At 43.4% G+C, this 26,588-nt stretch overlaps 1 protein-coding gene across 2 annotated transcripts in view; it reads right to left on the bottom strand.

Moving 5' to 3' along the window:
• Window positions 1–268: 268 nt before the first annotated feature.
• The window catches only part of ANAPC1 (anaphase promoting complex subunit 1), an 81,363-nt gene continuing 55,043 nt past the window's right edge, over window positions 269–26,588 (bottom strand). For both annotated transcript variants that reach the window (XM_004609246.2, XM_055121931.1), the window contains 18 exons: window positions 25,167–25,301; window positions 24,909–24,991; window positions 23,998–24,076; window positions 22,992–23,066; window positions 20,907–20,983; window positions 20,305–20,395; window positions 20,158–20,211; window positions 18,182–18,375; window positions 15,678–15,764; window positions 13,783–13,900; window positions 12,720–12,797; window positions 12,305–12,372; window positions 11,681–11,819; window positions 9,072–9,158; window positions 8,390–8,485; window positions 5,401–5,599; window positions 3,775–3,909; window positions 269–641 (listed from right to left, as the gene is read on the bottom strand). In XM_004609246.2, the coding sequence (XP_004609303.2) occupies window positions 526–641; window positions 3,775–3,909; window positions 5,401–5,599; window positions 8,390–8,485; window positions 9,072–9,158; window positions 11,681–11,819; window positions 12,305–12,372; window positions 12,720–12,797; window positions 13,783–13,900; window positions 15,678–15,764; window positions 18,182–18,375; window positions 20,158–20,211; window positions 20,305–20,395; window positions 20,907–20,983; window positions 22,992–23,066; window positions 23,998–24,076; window positions 24,909–24,991; window positions 25,167–25,301 (1,911 nt within the window). In that variant the 3' untranslated portion in view covers window positions 269–525. The remainder of the gene's footprint in view (window positions 642–3,774; window positions 3,910–5,400; window positions 5,600–8,389; window positions 8,486–9,071; window positions 9,159–11,680; window positions 11,820–12,304; window positions 12,373–12,719; window positions 12,798–13,782; window positions 13,901–15,677; window positions 15,765–18,181; window positions 18,376–20,157; window positions 20,212–20,304; window positions 20,396–20,906; window positions 20,984–22,991; window positions 23,067–23,997; window positions 24,077–24,908; window positions 24,992–25,166; window positions 25,302–26,588) is intronic.

The raw sequence follows: 26,588 nt of genomic DNA, 5'->3' as shown, positions 1-26,588 counted from the left end.
AAGACTTTCGAAATAAACACCTGAGGCTGGAGCAATAGTACAACAATTAGGGCATTTGCCTTCACATGGTGGAACTGGGGTTTGATCCCCAGCACCCCATATAGTCTGGATACCACCAGAAGTAATTACTGAGCACAGAACCAGAAGTAACCCCCTCCCGAGCATTGCTAGGTGTGACCCAAAATTTAAAAAAATTTTTTTTAAATCAATATCTACTCAACCCACCTGTTTTTCCCTGAAGCCCCAAATAAGCAATCAAGAGTTTTGAAAACAAACCAAAAAAACTTTATTTACAAAGTAAAAGTTAACACACTATCTTATAGAATGTTAATGCCGACAACAAATGAAGTCTCCAAAATCTTTAAAACACTTTGACTTTTCTGGTCCATGGAGATTTGCACAGCCCCACCCCGCGCCACACCCTACCCCCCTTGTGCTGCTGTAAACCCATCACTGCCTCCCTCGCTGGGTGCCTTGGCCACGCTCGCAGCAACACTGGGGCTCGGTGAGGTCACCCCGCCAGGATCACATAACCATTGGCTGCGGATTCCCCAGAAGCAAAGGGGCCAGCCTCAACAAGGCTCGCACCGGCATTTTCAGCTGCTTGAACTTGAAGAGGAGCTCAGCAAAGCTTGTGCTTCCTACAGAAAAAAAAGGAAGGGGAAGAAAAGGTCACCTTGCAAAATAAACTCAACCAAACAGTCCCTTACAAGGAAAGCAGCAGATAATTCTATGGCAAGCTATTTTCTTCCTTTGAAAACAATAACCCAAAGATACTAGGTAAATTATGTATTTCTCTGAGGTGCAAAGTCTGACTTGATATGAAACTATACATGTTTTCTGTACTTTTAAAAGCAAACCTCCAATAACCTGGGAAACCATCACTGTTTAACGATATTCTGCTTACATATAAATAATAAATGCGCCTATCTACCTTTATGTACCATAATCCACCCACTGAATATTTTAGTAACAGGATGAGAAAGTGAAGTGACTGTGAGGCCACTCTCTTTAGGAGGCACTCATTTCCACTGCAGTCCCAGAGACGCCCTAGCCACTGCTGAGGAATGGGTTGGAGGGGTCAGAGCAGGAGCACCGCCAGGTGATTCCAATGTTCCACCGAGGTCAAGACCACTGACTGGACAGAGAGGACCTCCGAGTTCTAGTGGAGCACGCCCTTCCCTTCACCCCATCTCCACACACCCCTCTTGCCTTTGTGCATTGCAGTTGGGATAGGTTATGCTGATGCCTGCATGCCTGCATTTTATTCACAACTGAAAATGTAAGAATGCAGTTAGGGAGAGCACGCCTTCCTGGCTCTGCCAGTCTGGAAATTCCCTGAAGGCAAACAGGAGGGTGGGGTTGGGGGCAATCATGGCTAAGAAGCCACTATTCCAAGGGCACTGTCCAATTATTGCTGCTTCTGTTTTAGACAGGCGAGTCAATCAGATTCCTATAGTCAAAAGGGAAATCTATGCTTTTAACTGTTTCCTCTTCTGCCAGCATCAACTTCACTATGATATGACTAAGTGTTGTATTATGAGTATCAAGGTTTGAAGACCATCATCTATTTTTCAAAATTACTAGTCCCATCTCGACAACTACTACCCTGATCTCATTTCCTCACGCCTCTTCCTTTGGGGCGGCAACTACATGCATCTTTAAAGTCTTCCTTGCGTTCCACCTGTCTCATATTCTATTCTGTTTCTTTCACACATTATTCTGTGTTCAATCTATTTTCTTCACACCTATCTTCCAACTCATCTGTCATATCTAATATGCTAATTAATCCATATGCCAAATTCTTGGTCATATTTTTCCATTCTAGGATGTTCATTTAACTGAGTCCAGACTTCTTTTTAAATCATCTTTGCCTCCATTTCCTTGGATTTGAGTCATTTTTATTTAGAAGTTCAAGCCTGATAATGCTAATATATGGTCACAGAGAATTATTTTTTCCCTTATCAGATATTAACTTTTATTCAGTGCTGAATATTGTGTATTAAAAATCATCTAGATTCTGGATTTACATCTTTCCTCCTAAAATGGTCAAATTTTCCTCTGTCAGGCAAGCAGATCTCAAGTTTGGTAGAGGCTAATTCTGGACCTGGTTATTTGTGTTTTACCTTCTCTCCTAAGCTCGGTTCTGCCACTGCTTCACTGGGATGGGCTAAAGCACGCCAGCCTCAGGCACTCCTACATTACCCATCTGACACTGGCATTCCAGCGCCACCCTCTGTCCGCTTTGTACCACTGGGACCTAAGCACCTTTTTTACACCACTAACCTCTGCTAGAGTTCTTGCAGGCTAGTCCTGTGTAGAGCAAGCTAAGATTTATTAAGTGCCTCGAGGCGAGCATGCAACCAGATCCCAGAGTAGTAATTCCTCTATTTCCTCCTACTTGGGTTCCTGCTCCTCTGCCTCTTGTTCAGTCGTAAACCCAACCTCGGGCTCTCTGGCCAGTGCTGGTTGCTGCTTTCTTGCTGATTGCACTGCTTGTGCTTGAACCAGGGCAATTTTAGGGTAAAGGGGGACTTTCCACGACAGGTTTCCTTTCCTAGGACTGAGCCCAGCCAGCAGGACTGTTACCATTTACCCTCAGCAGTGGTTTTATGGCGCCTACATGGCTTTTACACTTGTTTTTGAGAAAGACTAAATCCAATAAAGCAATTCTGTCACAGCTATTACTAGCAGTCTTAAGATGGCGTCTTTCAGTCTGAGGTTTTCACAACAGTAATAAACTAGAAATGACATTCAGCTTTAAGTTTAAATGATCAAACAAAGTAATCTTAACCTTCCTCAAAAGAATTTTTTTTCCGCCTCAAGGTACTTAAAATTAACTGTATAGAATGATTCCATTTACTGGAAAAACTTCCTACTTGAATCTACATCCTGAAAAAAGTCAGATACTAATATTTTAAGTTCCCTCTTCTGAATTTTTTTGAACTTTATTTAAATACCATAGTTGTTCATAATACAATTGTTTCATATCTTCGATGTTCCGACACCAATGCCACCACTAGTGTGACCTTCCCTCCTCCTGTTACTAGTTTCCCACCCAAACTCCTAAGCCTGCTTCCTTAGCAGGCACAAAAATAATTTAATATTGCTTGCTACAACAAAAATGACAAATGGAATTACAAAAAAAGTAGTTCACAGAAGAAAATTTGTGAAAATTGTTCTCACACTGGTGTCATTAAAGTCACTGTCTGAGGATTTACTGAGTTGTTTGCTGCTAGCTTTGCCTTCTGTGTTACTGTCTTTGCGCCTTTATTGGACTAAGATGCTACTTTCCCATCTAATTTGCTGTGCTCTTCCTGGGCAGTCGATGTAGTGGAATTTGGAGGTGTTGTGCAACTGCAAATGCAGCCACATGTTCCCAGAGCACCAGGAGCTGTGGAACCTTTTCTGAAAATACTTATGCATATACAGAATTAAGGATCTGTACACTTTATAAGCACCACACTCTAACCAACTGTTCACCTTAGCATTTTTTAATCACAGAAATCAAGATTATATGACTAAAGGAACAAGAAGTACTCATCCTGAAAACACAGAGAATATCTACAGTGGAGTTTTGATCCCTGAAAATAAAAAATCCCTCCTTTTCTGAATAGAAAGAAATGCGAAAAGTTCAGTGAGTTTTGGCTAGGAAATGTCCTCAAAAATAACATCAAACACGTGTGAAGACAAAATCTAAGGAGAGAAAATATCTCCCTAGATATTCCTCCTATCACCGGCCTGGGCACAGACAGCAGAGAGGGGTGTGGTTACCTTCGAGTCCGAGGGAAGGCAGATGCCGCGGGGTGGGCACCGAGTAGTAGACGAGGAAGCAGGCCAACATGCTCAGCTGCGCGTCCTCCCAGGGCTGCCCGCTGAGGTAAGCCTGCACACTCGCATCTCCCCCAGCTGCGAGAGAAACACAGTCAGGACGGAACGGAACCACCCCACAGCAGACAACAGACCTGAGAGCCTTCATTACTTGATCACAATAAAAGAGCTCAGTGAGCACACAGCCCACACCAGGCAGGCCCCGCTGGGCATGCAGACTACCGTGGTAAAGCAGGGAGCGGCAGAAGCAGTGTAGAAGAGAGTGAGATGACACAAGTCCAACGCCCAACAATTCCCACAAAGCTTCGGGGATCCCCCAGATCCTTCTCTCTGGGATGGACACGTGGAGAATGACCTCAGCTCCCGGCCTGGGGTCTCATGAGGCTGGGCAGCGTCTCAAACTCTGACACACACCAGAATTACTGGGGTGAAGCACAGATGGGTGGCTTCATCCCGAGTTTCCAACACAGTTGGCTCAGGGCAGCATTAGAGAAATCACATTTCTACCAAGGCCCGGGAGAGGCTGCTACTACTCCAGGGAGCCCAGGCTGAGAACTGCTGGTCTAGGACAATCAAGGCAAGGCTGGGTAGGAGTTTGGTAGACAAAGAAGGAGAGGAAAAGAACAGGAGTGACAGGCCCAGGGAGAAGGCCTGTTCCTTTGGGGAAGAAGATTCAGGGTGCATAGTTTTTGAGAAACAAATGATACGCAAAGAGCTGAAGAGGAAAAAGGTCACACCTAAACAATTATCAGGCATACGTGGGCTGATGGACATGTGGTAGTTTTCTCCCTCCACCCCACTCCCCAAATCCCCCAAGTTCCAACTGAATCAACACTTCCAAAGACTTTAGGCAGAGGATACATGGGTTTACTCTTCAGAAGACCATTCTGTCAGCTGGGAGGGAGATGAGATTAAAAGCAAGACATTTTAGGAGTCTAAAGAGGCAGTGCAGGCAAAAAAAAAAAATAAACATGATTTGATTCTAAGAAAGAAGCAACAGAATGTGATGGCCAGTAGAGGAGGGATGAAGGAAACTTTGAAAGAAAGGGGCGGGATGACTCCTAGAGCAGTCAATGAAGAAGTGAAGGTGAAATAATGATGGCTATTGAGAACAATGGCAGAGGTTAAAAAACACTGGAGGGCAGGGGTGGCTAAGGAGACATTACAGCAGGGAGGGTATCTAGCTTGCACCTTACCAACCCAGGTTCAATCCCTAGCATATATATGGTCCCCTGAGCACTACCAGGAGTGATCCCTGAATGCAGAGCCAGGAGTAAGCTCAGAGAACCATCAGATGTGTCCCCACATCCCCAAAACAAGCCTTGGCAGGGCCCAGTGATGTGGCTCAGGAGCAAGTGTCTTCCTGGCAGGCACAAGGCCCTAAGTTTTATTCCTGATCCTGGCCCTTGCCAAGTACAGTTCTTGAGGACTGAGTCTCATTCATCTAACTGGAAACATGAACTACAGATATTCTGGCTTGGAATTACGATTTTACCCACACACCCATGAAAAACACAGGCAAGCAGAAAAGTCCCAGTGTACCCCAGGGCACAGGCTTGATGTTATTACCTTGTAGCCACTGGTCCAGGGTATTATCAATGGTGCATTTTACAACAGGGAGGAATTCAGAATTCATGAAGATGCCTCGCTTTGGGTGGTTCTGCAGCCGCTCCTGATGGCTTCGGGAGCTGAAAAACTCTAACACCAACTTTATCTGCCAAAGTTCCGATGTCTCAGACATTTCTCTTCTTCCTAGTCGTCTGACAGCCTTGAACACGAACAGCAATCCATTAAATGAAGGACAAAAATTGCTCTAACTATGCCTTCCTCAGATGTATATACTAGAGCATTCGGTATTTATTTTCTTTTACAAGGGTCACCCCCAAGGTGTGAAGGTGCTACACTACTGACTATAGCCAACAGTGTGTTTACGTGACAGGGATAAAGCTCAGAGTCTTGCACAAACTAAGCATGAGCCCTTCCATCTGAACTAAATCCATGGCCCTCTTATTGTTTGCAAACATGAAGCAAGAGATCATTAAGGACAGAGGGGGAACGTTCTGTTCTAACGCCATATCCCCACAGAGGCACTCTCACCGGGGACAGATACACAGTTTGTTTCAATATGGTCCCAGGCAAAAGGCTTCAGCCAAAAACAACAAAGATAAATGTGCTTATTCTTTGCTAAATGGCTCTGAAAAATGAAAACCCAATGGGACTACAGCTAGTTATCACTTGGGAATCCCATGCTGGGTACGATGACAGGGCCAGGATCAGACTGGGGATCCCAGAATCACAAGGCAAAAACAGTTGTACTGGTAATACTGTGCCTCGGCTCCATTTGCAAACTCATCATAACCACAGAATAACCATGGCTGAAGAGAGGAGACGAGTCTCAGCCAAGGACTGAGGGCTGCCCAGAGGCAGAATATGGGACACTGCCCATGTGAAAACCATACAACCATAAAACCATCAACTTGAAACTGGGGAGATGGGCCTGAGTAATAGCACAACGGGTAGGATGTTTGCCTTGCACGTGGCCGACCCGGGTTCGATTCCCAGCATCCCATATTGTCCCCCGAGCACCACCAGGAGTGATTCCTGAGTGCAAAGCCAGGAGTAACCCCTGTGGATTGCAGGCTGTGACCGAAAAAGCAAAAAAAAAGGACAGGGAGAGATGTCAAAGAGTGATGGCATTGTGGGCCTGCTTGGTCATACTGGAACTAGTCTTTTAATTAAAGTTACTGAACACACTGCAATTTTCAGGCTTGTTTTTTTTTTTTTTTTCAGTTTTTAGTAAATTACCCCCTGCCTAAATGTATTTTATCACTCAGTTTTTACTATATTATTTTGCCCTGAGAAATTATTTTCTTAGAGTATAATGTAATAAAGGGCGGGGTGCCTGTATCACTACTGACCCAGGGCTTAGGGAGAAGGACAGAGAAGGAAGAAATCACGGGGGGAAGAAGATGAGAAAGTAATGGGGGAGGAGGGGCCGGGGCTTCAGTAATACCAGTAATGTGGATAAGTGGTTATATTCAAAACAGACTCAACAACACTGAGAGCATGACATCTACTGTAACCACCAAGCTTTGTAATGTGCCTGTCAAGGTGGAAGGGAGGGGGGTGGGGCAGGGTGGCAGGGTACGGTATAAAGTTTGGGAACATTGATGGCGAAAAGGTGACAGTGGTGGTGGGATCCGTAACTGTCAATAACTTTGTAAATCACAGTCCTTTTAATTTAAAAAAATTATAATAAAAAGAAATTATTTTCTTTGTTTAGATGGAGATAAACTCTTACCTATGAACTCATCATATTTACTTGACGAGCTATTTAAATTAGATCCTGGACCTCATCCAAGAAACTGACTCAGGAGACAGGAAACATGATTTGAGAACCTACATTTTGAGGATTCCCCAGGTAAATTTTAGCAACAAAGAAAACCACTGGCTTGACTTCATTGCAAATATGTATCTAGGAGAAGAGTATTCTTAAAAAGAATGCTTTTTAGGGGCTGGAGCAATAGCACAGCAGGTAGGGCGTTTGCCTTGCACGCAGCCTACCTGGGTTCGATTCCCAGCATCCCATACGGTCCCCTGAGCACCGCCAGGAGTAATTCCTGAGTGCAGAGCCAGGAGTAGTCCCTGTGCATCGCCAGGTATGACCCCCCCAAAAAAAAAGCAAAAAAAAAAAAAAAGAATGCTTTTTAAGAATTATGTACTACCAAGAAGCTATAGTGAATAACAAGTCTGACCCTTAAGGAGCTGTCTGGCATCATTCCCTGTGTCGCCCATCTTAGGGGTCTGCTCCGGAGAGAAACAGCAAGAGTGAGGCTCCCCAACAGAGCAGGGGATTGAACTTGGGGTCTCTTGCAAGTGCCCCCCCCCCCAACTCCTTTTGTTTTAGAACTTTAAAAACAACATAAAATGAATTTCAACTCCATTAAGTCCCCACACAGTGATGCTGTGATCTCTTACAAGCCTAACCATGCAGGTACAATGCACATTTACTGCCAGGGCCCTACGCACTCACTCCTCATCTGCAGTCTTTCCCCGGAAGAGGGTTTGTCAGGGGAAGGTGAGAGACCATGCAAGGATGCAGGGGGAGAGAGGTGGGAAGATTCTCTTCCTCTCCAAGTTCAGGAGTGAGGGGGAAAGGGCTTAAGAATGGAAAAGTCAAGTAAGACAGCCTGGCAAGACACACTCAGAGATCTCAGGCGTTCTGGATATGTATATACCGTCAACTCTGATAGGGTTCTCTGTTGAATTCCCGAATGCAAATCAGAAACAAATAAAAAAATTGATAGGTAGAAAGGGCGAAGAGAAAGTACAGTGGGGAAGGCGCTTGCCTCGTCTGCACCAGAACCGGGTTGGATCTCTGAACCACACATGGTCCCCTGAGTCGAACTGGGAGTAAGCCCCAAGCACTGCTGTGTGTGGACCTCCCCCACCTACCCCACTCCTGCCTCAAACAAAAGGTAGAGAAGCTTCACAGTTGAGTATGTGATCTGGATACAGAATAGACCTCAACAAACTGAGTAAGTTCTTTGAGCCATACCTGATCCATCGCTATGTACGCAGGTAACATCTCTGGCGTCTCCTGAGTAACACATTCATACAACACAGAAGAAAAGAGACCCAGAATTTCCTGTTTCTGTGAAAAGTAAAAAAAAAAAAAAAAAAAAAAGATTTATAATTATATATACAGCAATGAAGTGAAGATTCCAAAACCAAGGAAGAATTACTGAGTGCCTACTTTGGCCCATTGTTTAAGCTCTATAGGATAGAAAACGGGAGTGGTGGTGCAGGGCGGAGCAACAGTGCAGAGGGGAGGGTGCTGGCCTCACAGGGGGCCAACGCAGGCTCAACTCCCAGCTCCCTATATGGTTCCCTGAGTTGCCAGGAATGATCCCTGAGCACAAAGCCAAGAGTAAGCCCTGAGAGAGCTGGATGTGTCCCAAAACAAAACAAAATAAAAATTTAAAAATTAAAAAAGAAAAAAAATCCACCAAACCCAACCATGTAAAAATAATGTTCAGTCGCTTCTTCAATCAAGGTTGAAAGTTACTAAATTTAACTTTATACTACGGGAAATCTGATTCTGCCCAACTCCAACTATCCTGTCACTGGGGTAGGACATCTACCTCAAAGGTAGATATAGACACAAATTTTTGTGGTGGCACCCACAGAAATAACAAATTCTAGTCCCAGAGCTGAGCAGCAAACCATGTAGTGTATACCTGGCCCATGTTCACAGCAGGTTTACAGAAATATTCAGCAAAGGAGAGAAGAGCTGGATCAGACGTGAAGGCTGAAATCGTTTCAGGCTGAAACAAAAACAATGATAAATGTAAGATAATTAAGATTATTTCCTTATTGCTTACATTGTATAGTTTTAAGAAACCTACTTTCTTTTCACACAATCATCCCATCAAACCCAAGGTTCTACAAACTTAGAAGAACCACATCAACTATTCTGCCAAGAAACTTTTGCACACAGTAACACGAGCTACTGATTAATCAAAAGGCCAGTATTTTTTTTAAAGTCTTATGCTAGTCAGTTGCCTTTAAAAGATTCCCCCTTCCAACAGTTTACATTAAGTAAAATGTGAAATATTAGAATTGCCTTTGGAACAGTAAGAGGGAAAATCTATCACTCAAATAAGACAGTCACAAAAGGATAAGAATTCTGGTAATTCCCCTTCATTCGATGTACCAAGCAGTCCACATCACAGACACAGAAAGTTTAAACAGGGGCTGCAGAGAGCTGGGGAGCGAGCGGGATGAGGGCTATGACTAATGAGTACCGGGCTTGGGCTTTGGGAGACTTAAGGCTGAGACTGAAAATGGAGTACTCTGGCACTGCCAATTTTCCACATCCAAACTCACATCTTAAAACCTATTTTCTTACAAGCTGAATTAGGATTTTTGAGATGAGGGCCTCAAACTTATAAAAGAAGCAACAGTACTAACTTAATTTAAAATTTACTCAGGGGCTGGAGCAATAACACAGCAGGTAGGGTGTCTGCTTTGCACGAGGCCAACCCAGGTTCGATTCCCAGCATCCCATATGGTCCACTGAGCACTGCCAGGGGTAATTCCTGAGTGCAGAGCCAGGAGTAACCGCTGTGCATTGCAGGGTGTGACCCAAAAAGCAAACAACAACAAAAAAAATAAAATAAAACTTACTCAAAAATCCTTCAAAACTATTTCATAGTCAGCCTTTCAAATACTGTCTAACAAAATTCACTGAGCCCACTGTCTATTTATACCATGAACACTAGATGAAATGCTCAATCCTAAGTGACCTAAAAGGAAAAAAGGCAACTGGGGTAAAGAGAAAGCTCGAACTTGTACCTGCAAGGCCCGTCTGATCCCCTTTCTGCACATCACATCCCATCCACCGGCCACCACTGAGTGTGGCACTCTCGACCCTAGCACTGAACTGTTTCAGGTCTGCAAAGCAAAGTCAAGTCCTGCCAAGGTAACCACCATGTCTCAGAGTACCACTGAGCATCCCTGACATGGTTAAAACAGCCCTGGGGATGCAGCACAGTGGGAGAAGGCATGTTTCACATCCTTGGCACCAAAGAAATAAAACTGCTATCTCCAGAGTAGGAAAAACCAAAACAGTTAACTCAGTCCTAGGCCATTCACCACATTTCAAAAATCTAACATAACTAACATTTAGACATTCTGACTATGGGGGGAGAGATAGTAAAGTGGGTAGGGTACTTGCTTACATACAGTTGACCAGGTTCGATCCCCAGAACCTCATATGGTCCCCTAGCACCACCAAGAGTGAGAGTCAGGAGTAAGCCCTAAGCATCACCGGGCATGGCCCAAGAACAAAATTAAATAAAACAGATACACTGACTACTTCAGAAATCACATCTCAAGGTGTCTTCAATAGGAATACATTTGCTCACGGAATTCCTGAAAACCAAGGCTAAGTTCAGAAACAGGAGAGAGGTCAGAGTATACATTCCTAGGACTGGAAACGCAGTCTGATATCAACAGAGCAGACCCAAACATACACTAGCCCTCATGAGAACGAGACTGTGTGCTCCTTTAGCGATGTATTTTTTTTTTTTTTGCTTTTTGGGTCACACCCAGCGATGCACAGGGATTACTCCTGGTTCTACACTCAGGAATTACTCCTGGCGGTGCTCAGGGGACCATATGGGATGCTGGGATTCGAACCTGGGTCGGCTGCGTGCAAGGCAAATGCCCTACCCGCTGTGCTACCGCTCCAGCCCCTTAGCGATGTATTCTAACTATGATGTGCTATTGAACTACAAAAAAATAATGAATGCACAGCATAGCTGGGCCATCATTTCATGCTTACCAAGTGTAATCAACAAACAGTGCTTTAAAAATGGAGGGCGCATAGCCTGGTGGCAGGGTATGAGGCCGTGGGTTGGATGCCTGGTGGCCCCCTAGAGTCCAAGTTCAATCACAACACAAGCACAACCTCTGACACCACAGCATCAATCACAACCACCAAATGCAACCAGTGAGTGAGTGCTACCGAGTAAAAGCCCTTTCTTATTGCTTTCACAAATTAAGTACATCTTCACAGGTTAGAGTAAGTACAATTTTTAACATGATTTTTTTTGGGGGGAGGAGGATAGCATTAAGCTGGATGTTCCTTCACTAAATGTTAAGAGAAATGGCCACAGCACGTGTTCTATGGCCACCACTAAAGCAGTCAAGAGACCCATCGCCTTTGCAATACACAGCACTGGACAATGCAGCTGCTCCTCGGTGACGCTACAGATAAGCGGGAAGGCCAGTGGGCCCTGGAGCCATTTCTCCTCCTTCTTCAGCATACATTGATCAACACTACCTTGAAAGCCCGAGCTTCCGAGTTCCTGTTTGCAACAGTCTGGGCCAGGAGACTCTGCCACCCCATTGGATCTTCCTTGTAGGAGAGCTGACCCGCTCTGAGCTTCACATACAAAACCCCATCCTTGGAAAGGATGGACCTGAAAGAAAGCACGCAGGGATTTAGTGCGAGGTCATCTGGGAAATTCTCATCTAGGAAATCCTTGACTGGAAACACAGCACTTGCCCAAGTCACTTCAGAGAATGAGGACTGAATAAAAAAAAAAAAAAATGTTTCTCAATGAATATAGTTATTTGGGATTTGATCTCTAAAGTTAAATGTTCGTTTCCTAATACAAACTCTCCTTCAAAGATCTAGACTGCTTTATTCTCAGCCCCACTCAAAGTCTACATAACATCGTGGGTAAGATTAAAAACTGATACCAACCATTTCCAGTGACAACGCACACCCAGAAAGATGCTTCCGGGGGTAGGGGCTTGCACACAGCCCACCCAGCAACCCATATGATCCCTGAGTGCAGAGCCAGGAGGAAGCCCATGTGTGGCCCCCAAACAAACAAAATGTAAATACAATCCTCTCTTATATTCACTTCAGAGATACATCTGAAAAACTCAGTGTACTTACTTCAAGTGCTGGGTCCCCTTGCTCAGGTCTATAAGCAACTCCCAGTACCGTGGACCTTTAACTTTTACCTGCCAGATAAAGGGAAAGACACTAATTCAAAAGGAAGTGCTGAGTACATACAGACACAGAGACACACACAGACACACACAGACACACACAGACACAGACACACACACAGACACACACACAGACACACACACACAGACACACACACACACAGACACACACACACACACACACACACACAGACACACAGACACACACACACACACACACACACACACACACACACACACACACACACACACACACACAGAGCCCATGCTTCTCAGACGGAGAAGAGTCAGAGGCCCAGACTGGAATAAGACATTAGGAAGCAGCAGGAAGACTCACAGGTACATCATATCCAACTCACCTGCTTTAGAAGATGGAGTTCTGGAAGGAGGGTGGGAGCCATCAGCTCTTCTTTGGTTTGTTCATACCACTGTGTGCCCTTTACAAATGTGAAAGAAGAGACTCAGAGCAGCAACACATAAGAAACTTGCACTTCGGACGGAAGGTAGCACACCAGGCTGGCACCCAGGCTCTGCATGCAGGAGGCTCAGGTTCCCTCCCCACCACCTCACAGTTCCCTGACATATAGCCAGAAACAACCCAGAGCACGGAGCCAGGAGGAGCCTCTGAGCATGTCTGGATGTGGTCTCCAAACAGAAAATACAGATTACACTGGGCTTCCCCTTCTCTGAAGCTTACAACTCCTCTCTGACACTCAGGACTTAAGGATCCTACAGTCCCGTTTTGGCCTTGCATCACCCTCTTCCACTTCAAGCCCTCACAGCATGGTCAGCTGTACCAGAGAGCTGCACACCCAAGGCCTGCTGTTTCTGCACATGCTCAGCAGCAGACACACACCCCACTCAGCTGGAAACCCCAGCCCCAATATCTCATCTACTGTGCTCTATTTAAGAGCGACAATGCTGGGCGTTAGAGCAACAGTACAGCTGGTAGGGCATTTGCCTTGCACGCGGCCAACCCGGTTTCGATTCCCAGCATCCCATATGGTCCCCTGAGCACCACCAGGAGTAATTCCTGAGTGCAGAACCAGGAATAACCCCTGTGCATCGCCAGGTGTGACCCGAAAAGCAAAAAAAATAAAACAAACAATAAAAAACCATCGGCTCTTTAAAGCAATTTCCTAACCAAAGAATAGCTAAAACCCAATCTGTTCCCAAGAGCACGGAATGTTAACAGGGACATTTTTAAACTACAAGCTCTAAGGGCCAAAGAGCAACTGATGGTCTCCAAAACATGTCAGCCCCACCGGTTCAGTGAGTCTAAATAGCCTGGGAGAACATACGATATCACTGCAGTCTTCGTTTTAGTGAGAGTTTGACTTAATGCTATCATCTTTCAAAGAGCCACACCTGAGAAAATAGTGCCAAGAGAGATTCAAGTAAAAGAGGCGAGAGGAGGCTTACTTTGTAGGTAACTTCTAAGAGGGCATAGCAGGGCGTGTTTGTATCCACATCCACAGGTACCAGAAGTCTCGGCTCGGCAGCCAGCACGTACAGGTGCCGGAGAGCCTGGAGGTGATACCTGGGCAGGAAACACAGAAGAACTGACAAACAGGTCCCAATCGTTGGCGTCTGTCTCCACTTTGCTGTGAGTGCTGAACCAGCACAGAAGCTACAGTAGTCTCTCCCAGTGACAAAAGCCCTCAAGGAAGATGAAACTCGATGGAAAAGTAAAGGAGAAATTCTCTTGGCTTAGCAATTCTTAAGTTTTCTCCAATATAGGATTAGAGGAAAGATAAGTTCTCCAGTAGCTTTTCTCCTCAATGTAGGCACGTTCTAATGAACTACTAGTTTATTCTTTCTTCTTGTTGTTTTGAGCAGGGAAAATAAGAGTCAGTTTTTCTCCAACACTCCTATCTATCAATACATATACCCCCTTAAACAGTACAGCAAAAATTAATGGGTAGGACTTTAACGATATTTTTCTTTCCATGTGCTTTTTAAGCTTTGAAACAATGCTTTTAAACTCATAATTTTTTAACCTCAAAATTTAAATATACATTTATTACATTTTTATGATTCCATGAAAGGAAAAAATAAGACTTCTAATTTTGTTATCTTTATTTTAGTTAGTTAGCTCTTGCCACCCAAACCTACCCAGTTCTGTGTACCTAGCAAAAATAAAATCAACAAAGGTCAGAAATACCTTTTTTTCACTTTATGTAAAGATTTTTAGTGCTTATCACCGAACTGTGCTGTTGCAAATAGCCAAGGCAACTGCTGCTGTGATCACCAGTATACGAACATGATTGTCCTGCTGTACCCACTAATGAATAACCAACTTCAATGACTCAGAACATCTTTTCTAAGCTGACAAGCAAGAGACCACAAGTCAGTGACATGAAGTTAACAGCCTCCAGTGCCGCCCATCATCAGGTTTGGAATTCAGGTCAGGCTGCTTTTGCAGAAGAGCAATTTTCCTTTTATCACTGGATCTGTATCATGAGCGTTTAAACATGATAATCTCATCATGGCCATGGGAGCCCCACATGCTGGCAGGTGGTCAGGGCTGTCTCAGCACAGCACTATGGTCACTGTAACCTACAGGGTGACGGTCTCGCTGTGGTTCTCTGCGATCTACAATGCAGAGTTTCTGGACTCTCATAGACTGCCTCATTTCTGAGGTTCTACCTCTCACGGTCACTTCTGAATTAATTTTTTTTTTGCTATACTCAGTTTTCCTTGTCTCTGCTTGTCATTTATGAAATCCTTAAGCATTCATTAGAAGGCGGAAAGCAAAGGGGTCTGGAGCGATAGTACAGGGGTTAGGGCAATTGCCATACACACAGCCAACCCAGGTTGAATTTCCTGGTGTCCCATATGGTCCCCAACTACTGCCAGAAGTAGTTCCCGAGCATCGTCAGGTATGGCCCAAAAACAAAACAAAACAAGGGGGTGGGGGGGAAGGATTCACGAAGACACTGACACTAAATCAGACAAACTCCTCTCTTGGACTGAGACAATTCTATTACAAAGCCTCTTGTCTTCGATTCCCTTCTTTTGGGTTGTTTCTTTGCTTCATAAACTTTCCCCTAAAGACATCCTTGTTCGACTGACTTCTGTATTTAGAGCAGGTCTGCTCTTTGGAGACTGATGAAAGGCACGGAGGTCAGTCGATGTCCAGGATTCTCTTCTAGACTAAAACTTTGCAAGTGGAACTTTTAAAAAGGCTTATATTTAGCCAGAGAAATAACTAAGTGAATACAGCTAAATCAGAAACAAGTCCCCAGAACCGAAACACGATCAAAGAGTCCCTTTAGGAACTGAAGCAAGAGCAACTCTGAGGCAGACACACTCACCGGTTGTCAGTGCTGTGGGCCGGGAAGTGGGGGTACAGGGCACACAGGAGAGCGGCAATGGAGGAGTTGGACGTGCTCAAGGAGTACCTGCAAAACAGAGCAGGGGCAGCAGATGGGACCCACCAGGCAAACTCTCAAGGCGGTCATTCTAGAACCAGGAAACGGGTCCTGGGCAAGGCATGCTGAGGAAGTGTCTTGAAGCAAATGTGCTAATGATGTGAATGTTTCACTTTCCAGTTAGCCCTTGATCCTACTTTTTCAAAAAATAAAAATTACTTACATGTATTTTGCCACAAATAAAACTGAAAAATAGATGATATAGAAGTGAGTAGAATAAACTTTTTTATTATACTACAGAGGTATTAAAATTTTGTATTATAAGAAAATAAAAATAAAAAGAGTGCTTCAAAATAAAAAGAGTGCTGAACATAATGAAGGAAATAGAAATAAAAATCACAATGAGAGATCATCAGTTGGGAAAATTAAGAGTATAATACCAAGTACTGACAAAAATGGAGAGCAAATGAACATTCTGGTTCTATTTAGTGGGTGTGGAAAATCCTACAGGCACTCAGGAGCATTGGCGGTACTATTTATCAGTGCCAGGGATTGAAACTGGGTCACCCATAAGCAAGGCAAGTGCTCTACCCACTGTACGATCCCTTTGCCCCAAAGCCAAAGAAGTGAGGTGTGGTCAGAAATTGGAAAGCAAGTAAAGTTGTGACTGATATTGTTCATGGCCTTTTGGAGAAAGCGGTAAATGGAAGGGTCAAATCATTAAACAGCAGGGAGCAGGGGGTGCTGCACCCAAACACTGATAAACAGGACAAAATGGAATTTAAAAAGATAAATCTTTCAGTGTTAACAGTATCGCTTGCTAGTCAGAATGGAAGCTTAGTGCCTCTTCAAGATGAAAATGTCACACTGGCAGGGAAAAGGCCCAGCTTTAAGACTGTTCTCAGAGGGACGGCGGCAAGTGAGGTAGGCCAGGCAGGCCTGGCGCCTGGACCTCTGGAGCTAGGCAGGATGGGGGCAGACCGAGCCCACACCCCGCCAAAGGTCCAGCACTACACCCACCCGCATTCAGCTCCCATGGCTGCCAGAGAAAAGGCCCAGCTTCAGGAATGATCTCACAGAGGCCAGAGAGACAGCGACAGCTGATCAGCCCAGTTCCAAAGCCCCCGAAGCAAACAGCCGCATATGCGACCACAAAACACCTCTAAACTTCACAGAGCTAACAGGCTAGAAGAAACAATCACATCAGCTGGGAACACTGAGCAGAAGCCCACTAAGCTTAGTCAGTGAAACCAATTAAATGTACAGAAGGCCCAACTCACACCTAACAGCTCAATAAGTCCTCAGGCCATGGCTTCAGCAACACCATTACGAGATGTATGTTGTAAGAATGAATATAAAATGAATTAATTAGAACCTGTTAAAGCAGCAGGACTGGAGGGGTGGATGGGAAACTACGGACACTGGCAGAGGGAAGGGCATGTTGGAGGTGGGACTGGAGTCAGAATACTGAATCCTGAAACAACTACATTGTGAGCAACTGTAAATCACGATGTTTAAATAAAGCTAAAAAAATTTGTTTTAAATGTCCCTCCAGATTCACCAATGAATCTCCAACAGAGCAGCTCACTGCAGCGATGTCTCCGGACCTGGCGCCAGGCTGATTTCACCGGGGCGCCTCAGATGGGAGCAGGCGTTGTCCCTCCACCTGCTCCAAACCCCGGCAGCCACAAACCTCCAGAACCCAATCACCACCGCACTCAGGACTGATCTCCACAAGCTCGTCCCGAGCCCCCCACGCAAGGAATGAACCCACTAAAAAACCCAGGTACGCAGGCCCAGTGACCGAAAACTCCAGGCCTCAAGAACTGGGAATGGGCCGCCCATCCTTCCAGTTCCTGGCCGTCATGCCCATGAACTGCCTCTGGGGCCATTTAGGCACATCAACAGCCATGATCCAGAGACTCACAGAAGTATCTACGAACAGAGCAGTTTCCTGCAGAGATGTCTCTGATTCTAATTATTTAAAATTTTAGAATTCCAGAAGCATACTAATTTTTTTTAACTTTTTTGATGAATCACTGTGAGATAGATCCTTACAGACATCTCATACTATTCATAACAAGCATTACAAAACAATAATGGTGGTCGGAAGGTGTAATGGTAGTGGGACTGGTGTTGAAATATTGGATGTAGGGGCTGGAGCAATAGTACAGCGGGTAGGGCGTTTGCCTTGCATGCAGCCAACTCGGGTTCAATTCCCAGCATCCTATCTGGTCCCCTGAGCACTTCCAGGAGTAATTCCTGAGTGCAAAGCCAGGAGTAACCCCTGTGCATCACTGGGTGTGACCCAAAAAGCCAAAAAAAAAAAAAAAAAACCAAACAATTATTGGGAACAACTTTATGAAATAAAATATAAATACATAAACAAATGAGACTCTAGTGAATCTTGACATAAAGTTATTTGAATATATAAATAATTTGCTTACCTTCCTCCTCCCAAAAACAGAAGTCCAAGGGCCATGTGGTGGGCTAAGTGGAAACCGTAGTTCATTTCACCACCTGTTTTCATGTGCAAAAAGCGACAAATCTGCAAAACTTTCAGGTTCCCTGAGCCAGCCATCACCATGGCAAGAGACAGAAGCACCACACTCAGACAGGTTTCTAGATTGTAAGGTCCTGTCTGGAAATGAAAAGAAGATGATTATAAATGAAGTGGATAAGTGAAAGATATAACTGCTGTTATCACACTTCTCTTTATCATCAAAGTAAATCTGCAAGCTAGAAAACATCAAATATTTGTAAATGTTTATGATTTATGAAAATAAACTACTTCTTCTGAAATAAATACATATTCAATGTAGAAAATGCAGAAGAAAAGTATCAGAAAGAAAATAATAATCACTTGAAATACTATCCTTCAGATAGAGGAGCCGTTAACATTTGGCTTTTTTTCTCGCCAAGTCATTTCCTGTGTCTACTCTTACATCAAATAAAATTATACATTATTTTTAACCTTTGGAATCTATATAGGAAAAGTCATAAAAATTCTTTTTTTTTTTTTTTTTGGCTTTTCAGGTCACACCCAGTGGTGCTCAGGGGTTACTCCTGGCTCTGCACTCAGGAATTACTCTTGGTGGTGCTCAGGGAATCATATGGAATGCTGGAAATTGTACCTGCGTCGGCTGTGTGCAGGACAAACACTCTACCCATTGTGCTATTGCTCCAGCCCCATAAAAAATTCTTAAAAGTACACGATTCTCTACAGCTCCAGTGTAGTTCCACTGTACAATGACACATGATTGTGCCATAATCAAGTCCAACAACTTTTAGACAAAATATTGCCAGAGTGGCACACCCAAGTGCTACCAAGGGCCAGCCCCTGGCAGTGTCGATAGGACCATAGGGTGCCAGAGATAAACTGTGGTCAGTCACATGCAAAGTCTGAGCTTCAATGTGCCTTAATGAACCCCTGCACTATCTCTCCAGCACTACTTTTAGACTTTCTGATGTTACTCATTTTTTTTAATTAATTTTTTTTTATTTTAAATCTTTTATTAATGAATCACCATGGGGATACAGATACAGGTTTACATATTCTCGTGCTTGTGTTTTGGTCATATACAGCTTGAGTATCTATCCCGCCACCAGTACCTGTTCTCCACTGTTAACCCCATCATCCCTCCCACCCCTCCTACCCCATTCCCCTCCCCACTCCGCCTTATTGGCAGAGCATTCCCCTCTGTTCCCTCTCTCCCTTTGGGCATTGTGGTTAGTAATAGAGGTCTTGGGTGGCCAATGTGTTTGGTCTATAGTCTGCTCCATACACGCCTCTCCCATCCCGAACGGGTCCTCCCACCACATTTTTGCTTGGTATTCCCTTCTCTATCTGAGCTGCCCTTTTCCCCAGCATGTGAGGCTGGTCTCCAAGCCATGGAGCAAATGTGGTACTTATTTCTGTTATTCTTGGGTGTTAGGCCTCCATTCTGTTGTTTTATATTCCGCAGATGTGTTACTCATTTTTTTTATGTTACAAATAAACTTTGCAGAGATCTGTGTGGTTTTTACCAAAAATAAAATATTGCAATCTTTCTATCAGAAAAAAAAGCTCAAAAGAAGTTCCAACTTTACTAACTACTACACATTTCTCAAAAGCATATTACTAGTCTTCAATCCTGAGAAAAAAAGAATTACATTTGGAATGATGGCCTGTCTTTCTTAAGTATCCTCCAGCCACAAGAAGATGTTACCCTTGTACGTCAAGGGCAATCATATGAGAATATGATTAAATATCTGGGTTAATTTAATATCCCAGTACAAAAATGCAAAGACAAAGCTTTCAATTTCCCAAATTTAAATCTAAATTCAAACAGCACAGATATTTGACAGTACAGAGGTGCCTGAATTAGCAGTGAATTATTTTTACATTTACTTTTCTACCCAAGGAAAATCATAAAAGACTTACTACAGAAGCATTGGGTGCAGACAAATACGTCATAAAATCTTTTGCAAATTTATGCTGGGGGGGGAGAAAACAGACAAAATTACAAGTTATAAAGGCATGAAAACATTTTATTAAAAAGATAAAGCAGTAAACTAATCCACTTCTTACCAAACAGTTAAACGCAGATAAATTCTCTGACCCAGCAAACCGGAAGCCCAGAGACAAGCAGGCTCCCGCAATAATGTAGACGTGTGCTTGTCTGAAAAAAGATTCAAGATTCATGGTCACAATTCTGCTTCATGATTTACCATTATTATCAAAATCTGGGGACAAAATTAACAAACATTCCGAGCCTCTCAACGAATCTGTACGTTTCTGGGAATGAATATCCTGTTGCCCTTCGACTCACTAAGCAGACATGGGTGCTGCGCTCACCAGCAAAGGCACCATGTGCCCCTACCCATCAAGGGTGCCACCTGCCTTCGTGATTCCATACACAGCAGAAAGAGATGACTTTTAAAACTCAAAACTGCCCGGGCCTTTAAACAGAAATATTCAATCTCCAAAATTATTCCCTAAACATCTGGCAAATAGGGGTTAGAAACTAAAAGGGTCAGAATAATCTCAACTAACTCACATTAAGGACAGTACTTCTACTGAGTAGAAGACAGGACAGCATACCAAAGTCTGTCTACACTACTGTGTAGAAACAAATTTCAGTTAATCTTAGAACTATAAGGACAATGATTTGTATTAGCTGTATGACTTACGACAACGTTTCCAAATTCAAATCCTCTGAACAGGGCAATTCAATTTCACTGAGAGATATGCTATTTTCTCTTATAATCTGTCAAGATAGAAAGTGAAATCTTTAAATATTAATACATGAGTTACAAGTAGCGTATCATCACTTAGAGAATAGCACTGTCACACTGTCATCCCACTGTTCATCGATTTGTTCAAGTGGGCACCAGTAACGTCTCCATTGTGAGACCTGTTGTTACTGTTTTTGGCATATCGAATACGCCATGAGTACCTTATTCGGAAAATATCATAGTGTTTATTATGGCAATAATTTAAATTTAACCCACCCTTTCTGACTGGGTGATTTTGGACCAGATTTTCTTCTTTCACAGAACAACAATGTACTTAGCTCTAGTTACTGTTGGCTAGTTATTAGGCATGAAAGATGAAAAAGGCATAAAAGATGATTCTGAGTTCAAAGTCTAATAAACACACATATAAATCATCAAAAATACTAAGTTTTGGGGCTAGAGAGATATTACAGGGGTTAAGACACTTGCTTTGCATTTGGCCAACCCAAGTTCAATTCCCAAGCCTTCCAGGAGTAATCCCTGAGTACAAAGATGGGAATAAGTCCTAAGCACCTACCAGGTAAGACTCAAAAACAAAAAGAAGCTAAAAAAGCAAAACAGAAAAATAAAATATATATATAGTAATTTTTCCCACTCATACAGAGAAGGCAATACTTGAACAACTTACATTACAGCATTGCAAAAAACTTCTATGAGAGATTTCTCTTTTCTTTTTTTTTTTTTTGCTTTTTGGGTCACACCCTGCGATGCATAGGGGTTACTCCTGGCTCAAGCACTCAGGAATTACTCCTGGTGGTGCTCGGGGGACCATATGGGATGCTGGAAATCGAACCCAGTTCCACTGCGTGCAAGGCAAATGTCCTATCTGCTATGCCATCTCCAGCTCCTGAAAGATTTCTATGAAGGAAAAAGTGCTAGAAGATGATGCTTGGTATTATAACACACCTTAACCTGAAACCAACAACTTATAAAGTGAAGCCCCTTTTGACTCAAGTTGTTCCCTGCCACTAGCTCTGCTACAGAATTCATTAAAGTGTAGAGAAACTAGAAGAAATGTAGGTTGACAAAAATATCACCGACTAGAACTGTGAACTTGCTGCATGTGCTATTATCAGAAAGACCCTATTTTCAGTGATTTCAGTCTGAGTGAAAGAAAAGTCACAAATGTCTACACTAAATGTCAAAGGACCACACTTCTCTAGCAGTTGAGATGGCGGGTCAAAGGAGCCCCAGGACTGAGCGCCTGGCTACCAGGCAGACTAGAAGCCATGACAGCAATCCCCTGCACCACCCAACACACGCTGTGCTGGGATCCCCATGCCACCATGAAGTGTGTGCTCACTGGGGCACCACAACCAAGTGTGAGCACAGAGAGCACTGCAGCCAACCGCCAGGAGCACCTCGCCAAGGGTATCTGCAGAGAACCCACCTAGCAGATATTTTAAGGCCCTTTAAAAAGAAACACGGTGGGGCTGGAAAAATAGTACATACATCGGGGAGAGTGATTGCCTTGCACATGGTTGACCCGGCTCGGCCCCCAGCATCCCACATGGTCCCCTAAGCACTGCCTGGAGTAACAACTGAATGGAGAGCCAGGAGGAAGCACTGAGTACTGCCAGGAGTGGTCCCAAAAACAAAACAAACAACAACAAAAAGTGTAATTCTAGGGATCTGGGGCTGAAAAGGGAGGCCATGGTCCATGTCAGCACAATCTTAAAAATGAAAGTTCCAGGGCACGAGGCAGACTCTGCGCGTTCACGCAGGAGGGACTCCCGGGCAACGAGAGAAGTAGTTCCTCAGCACTGCCACGTGTGACCCAAACGCCAGGTCCCTGTGTTTTCATATACACAGGGGTTTCTCCTGGCTCTGCACTCAGGAATCACTCTGGGGACTATATGGATGCCGACACTGCAATAATCAACTTGGCTCTCCTAAGAAGACAGTTTTGGAAAATCTCCCAAGAAATCATCCTGATTTTATGCTATCAAAGATACATTAGCATTTATTATATAAACTTACTTGAGGAACGTTGCTATCAACCCACTTAGAATTTGGCAAGATGTCATCCCACAAAATCAGGCATCGAGCAAGAGTCTTAAACACACAACACAGGTGAAACTAAGTTAGAGCAGGCAACATTTACAAATTTTCTAACAATGACAGTATTAAATAGAACAATTCAGGAATCAGTTTCCAATAGATGAAAGATTCAAAAAATAAAAAATACTCCATAAACCCAAGCTTCTCATTAAAACAAGCAGAAGTTGAGATTTTAACACACAAAATGTAAAACTGAGCCAACGATCTTATAGGACTTTTAAAAATTTATTCCATGAAAAAAAATCATAAGCAAGATCTACTTAGAAAGGGTTTTTTCTTCTTTTTTTATTTTAGTTTTCTTTAATGTTTTATTAGAGAATCACTAGGATGTACAGTTACAAACTTACGAACTTTTGTGTTTGCATTTCACACAGTGATCGTTTAATTTAGAAGCTTCTGTACAGTAAAAACACGTAAGCTCTCATTGAGAAGAGAGGCCAGAATGAGAGGCCCTGGCACTGCATGGTGCTCCCTCCTCTCCAGCACCACTGAAGAGCATCCCAGGGGCCCAGGACACGGCATGATATGGTCTCTCGAAAGGGAAGGGGATGGGGCTGGTGTAGAGGTGAGGGGAGTGTGCCTGGCACGCACAAGGACGCATGATGGATCCCAGCATCACATGACCCTGAGCATTGTCGGGGGTGGCCCTGGTGGCCCCCAACGCCACCAGGGCAAAGCAGGGAGGCTCAGGTGGCACAGCACTGCCAGGTCAAGCTGAGCACTAAACAGTCTGGCCCAGTTGGCCAAGATAAATATGAGAATTTAACTAGGAATGGCCGCAGGCACCTGAGCAATGCTAATTAGACCAAATGTTATTTTTTGGAGTCTTACCAAAAACGTGATATCTGCAAGCTAAACATGAGAACCACAGATAGGCCCCTTCCCCTACATATTGACAGAACTGAAGAACTGCAAAATATCATACCCTAAGCAAAAGAAACTCTGGTTTCACAAAGTCCAGCAAATACATGGTATCAGGTGCTCGGAGCCAATCTGCAATGGATCTATTGATGGGAAAAAAACAAATGAACATTTGGAGAAGGCAAGATAATCCCAAGACATCGCAAGAGTTCAAAACATATCTGTCCATTCCTCTGTGTTTTTCATAGACTTTAGCAGCCTCTAATGTAATATTTATTGTATGTATATATATGAAGGCAGGTGTTTTCACTTTTGTTTCATTCACTAAAATATCTCTAGTAACATGAAAGAACAGACACACTTATCCAAAGAATAGGACAGTAAATATATTTTTCACCTCTTTGCTGTTATCACTGTATCACTGTCATCCTGTTGCTCATCGATTTGTTCAAGCAGGCACCAGTAACATCTCCATTGTGAGACTTGTTGTTACTGTTTTTGGCATATTGAATATGCCACGGTTAGCTTGCCAGGCTCTGCTGTGCAGGCAAGATACTCTTGGTAACTTGCTGGGCTCTCCGAGAGGGGCGGAGGAATCAAACCTGGGTCAACCGAGTGCAAGGCAAACACTCTGCCTGCTGTGCTATCACTCCAACCACTTTGCTAATTTTGTATAATTAGCAAGTTACACAAAATCTTCAGTGTTGAAGAATTTACAACACTGAAAAATGTCTTGACGCTGGAGAGATAGTATAGAAGGTAAGGTGCTTGCCTTGCATCTGGCCTACCAGGGTTCAATTCCCAGCACCACTTATCGTCCTCCAAGACCTGCCAGGAGTGATCCCTGAGTGCAGAACCAGGAGTATGCCTTGAGAACTGCTGAATGTGGCCCAAAAACAAACAAAAATGTGGCATTCCTAGATTTAAAAAAATCTTTCTAGTGCAGCATGGGGAAAAGAGTATGGGATGTAATACCTATTGTTAGTCTTTAAGTAGATCATCGCCAAAGCTAGAGTGGCTCCTGGACAGGTTACATCCACATTGATGGTATCTCCTTCCTGTTAAAATAAATCGGAAGAGAAAAAGACTAATAAAGAACTTTGATTAATATGATTCTTCTGAAGATCAGTTTGACTTAAAATCAATGTATTTATGAAAGTTGGTGTGAAAACTATTTTTGAATTAACTTCTTAGCATCCTGAACTTTGATCTGTTCCTTTGACTGGGACTTACCTTGATTTGGTAGCTTGGAGATTTATGCTTCTCCCTATGCATTCCTGCTTGAAAACGTCTATGACCTCCAACCATGTACTGATACAGCTGCTCAGGCACATTCAGATCAGACATACCTATCAAATTACTGCCATGCTAAAAGACAAAATAACAGCTACATCAAAGCAAATCTAAAGAAATATGATCCACAATGCATACTATGACAAAAGAATGAACGAACGGTATAGCAGGGCATTTTTGGTTCTGAATTTTTTTTTCCTAAATTGGATTAACACTTACTGAGTTAAGAAAACAAAAACTATTAATAATTATGATTACAAATTACCACATACATGCTGAAGCCAATATTTCCATAAACTACATGAAGGTTTCAAAAAGCTACTTTACTAACAGTAAAAGGAAATATTGGGTATGGAAAAGTGAATACTGAGTATGATCCTTTCACTACTGTACCTGTGAACTACTCCAACAATAGCAACTATTACAATAAAAATAACTTACTTTTTTCAGCATCAAGGCACTACAACATGCTTAACTTGGACTACACTATTTGTTCTGACAACTTTGTCAGCAAGTTCCATTATATAAATAGGGCAAGTGGGGCACAAAGTGATAAGCCCAAGGTTACAGCCAGTGGCAGAGGTGAACATAAGACAAGCAGTCTGGTTCCAGCCTGTGGAGCTGCTTACCCACCAGACAAAACAACAATTAAGTGCCATGACTCACTAGATGCAGACTTCAATGCACTTCAAGTATTAAGTTTGTCCACTGTACCATCTGCCTCTTTATGTGTCAAACGGAGAGACTCAAAACTCAATTTCATTTTTAAGGGAGTCTGGGGGACATACGCAGCAGTGCTCAGGGTTTACTCCTGGCTCTGTGCTCAAGAATCACTTCTAGAAGTGCTCAGGAGGACATATGTGGTGCTAGGGACGGAGCATGGGTCGACCACATGCAAGGTGAGCACCCTGTCTGTTGTTCTATCTCTCTGGCCCAACAATTCTCTTCATACTAGTTTTAATAGAATACCGTATTAGAGCGTCTTCAAGGGACCTGCACTCTAGCTGACATCCTCCTAATGAAGAAACAATTTTGGTAATTCTACGCTCTGGTTCTTGAAGAAGGCTAAAGATGGGTCAGAGAGATTCTGTAGTCCCTTACAAAGTAAGTGCTCTTGGAGCAACAGGTTTGCTTCAGAGATAACCGTAAGCAGCAAGGAGTCAACAGAAGGTTCTGGTTTACGTCCAGCAACTACTACACATTCCCCATCATATGCACATTTTCACTAATTTCTATTTCCTGTCTCAAGTAGACTATTACTACATCTTTTGTTTTGACCCCATTCAAGAAATTTCATTCTCTCTATTCACAGATTAACACTTTAAATTATGAGGAAACTTTAATGCTTCATTTTCCCCTATA

This window comes from Sorex araneus, chromosome X, assembly GCF_027595985.1.
Source record: "Sorex araneus isolate mSorAra2 chromosome X, mSorAra2.pri, whole genome shotgun sequence".
Lineage (NCBI taxonomy): Eukaryota > Metazoa > Chordata > Mammalia > Eulipotyphla > Soricidae > Sorex > Sorex araneus.
The sequence above is the reverse complement of the archived record's forward strand: the minus strand, read 5'-3'. Positions and strand labels throughout refer to the sequence as shown.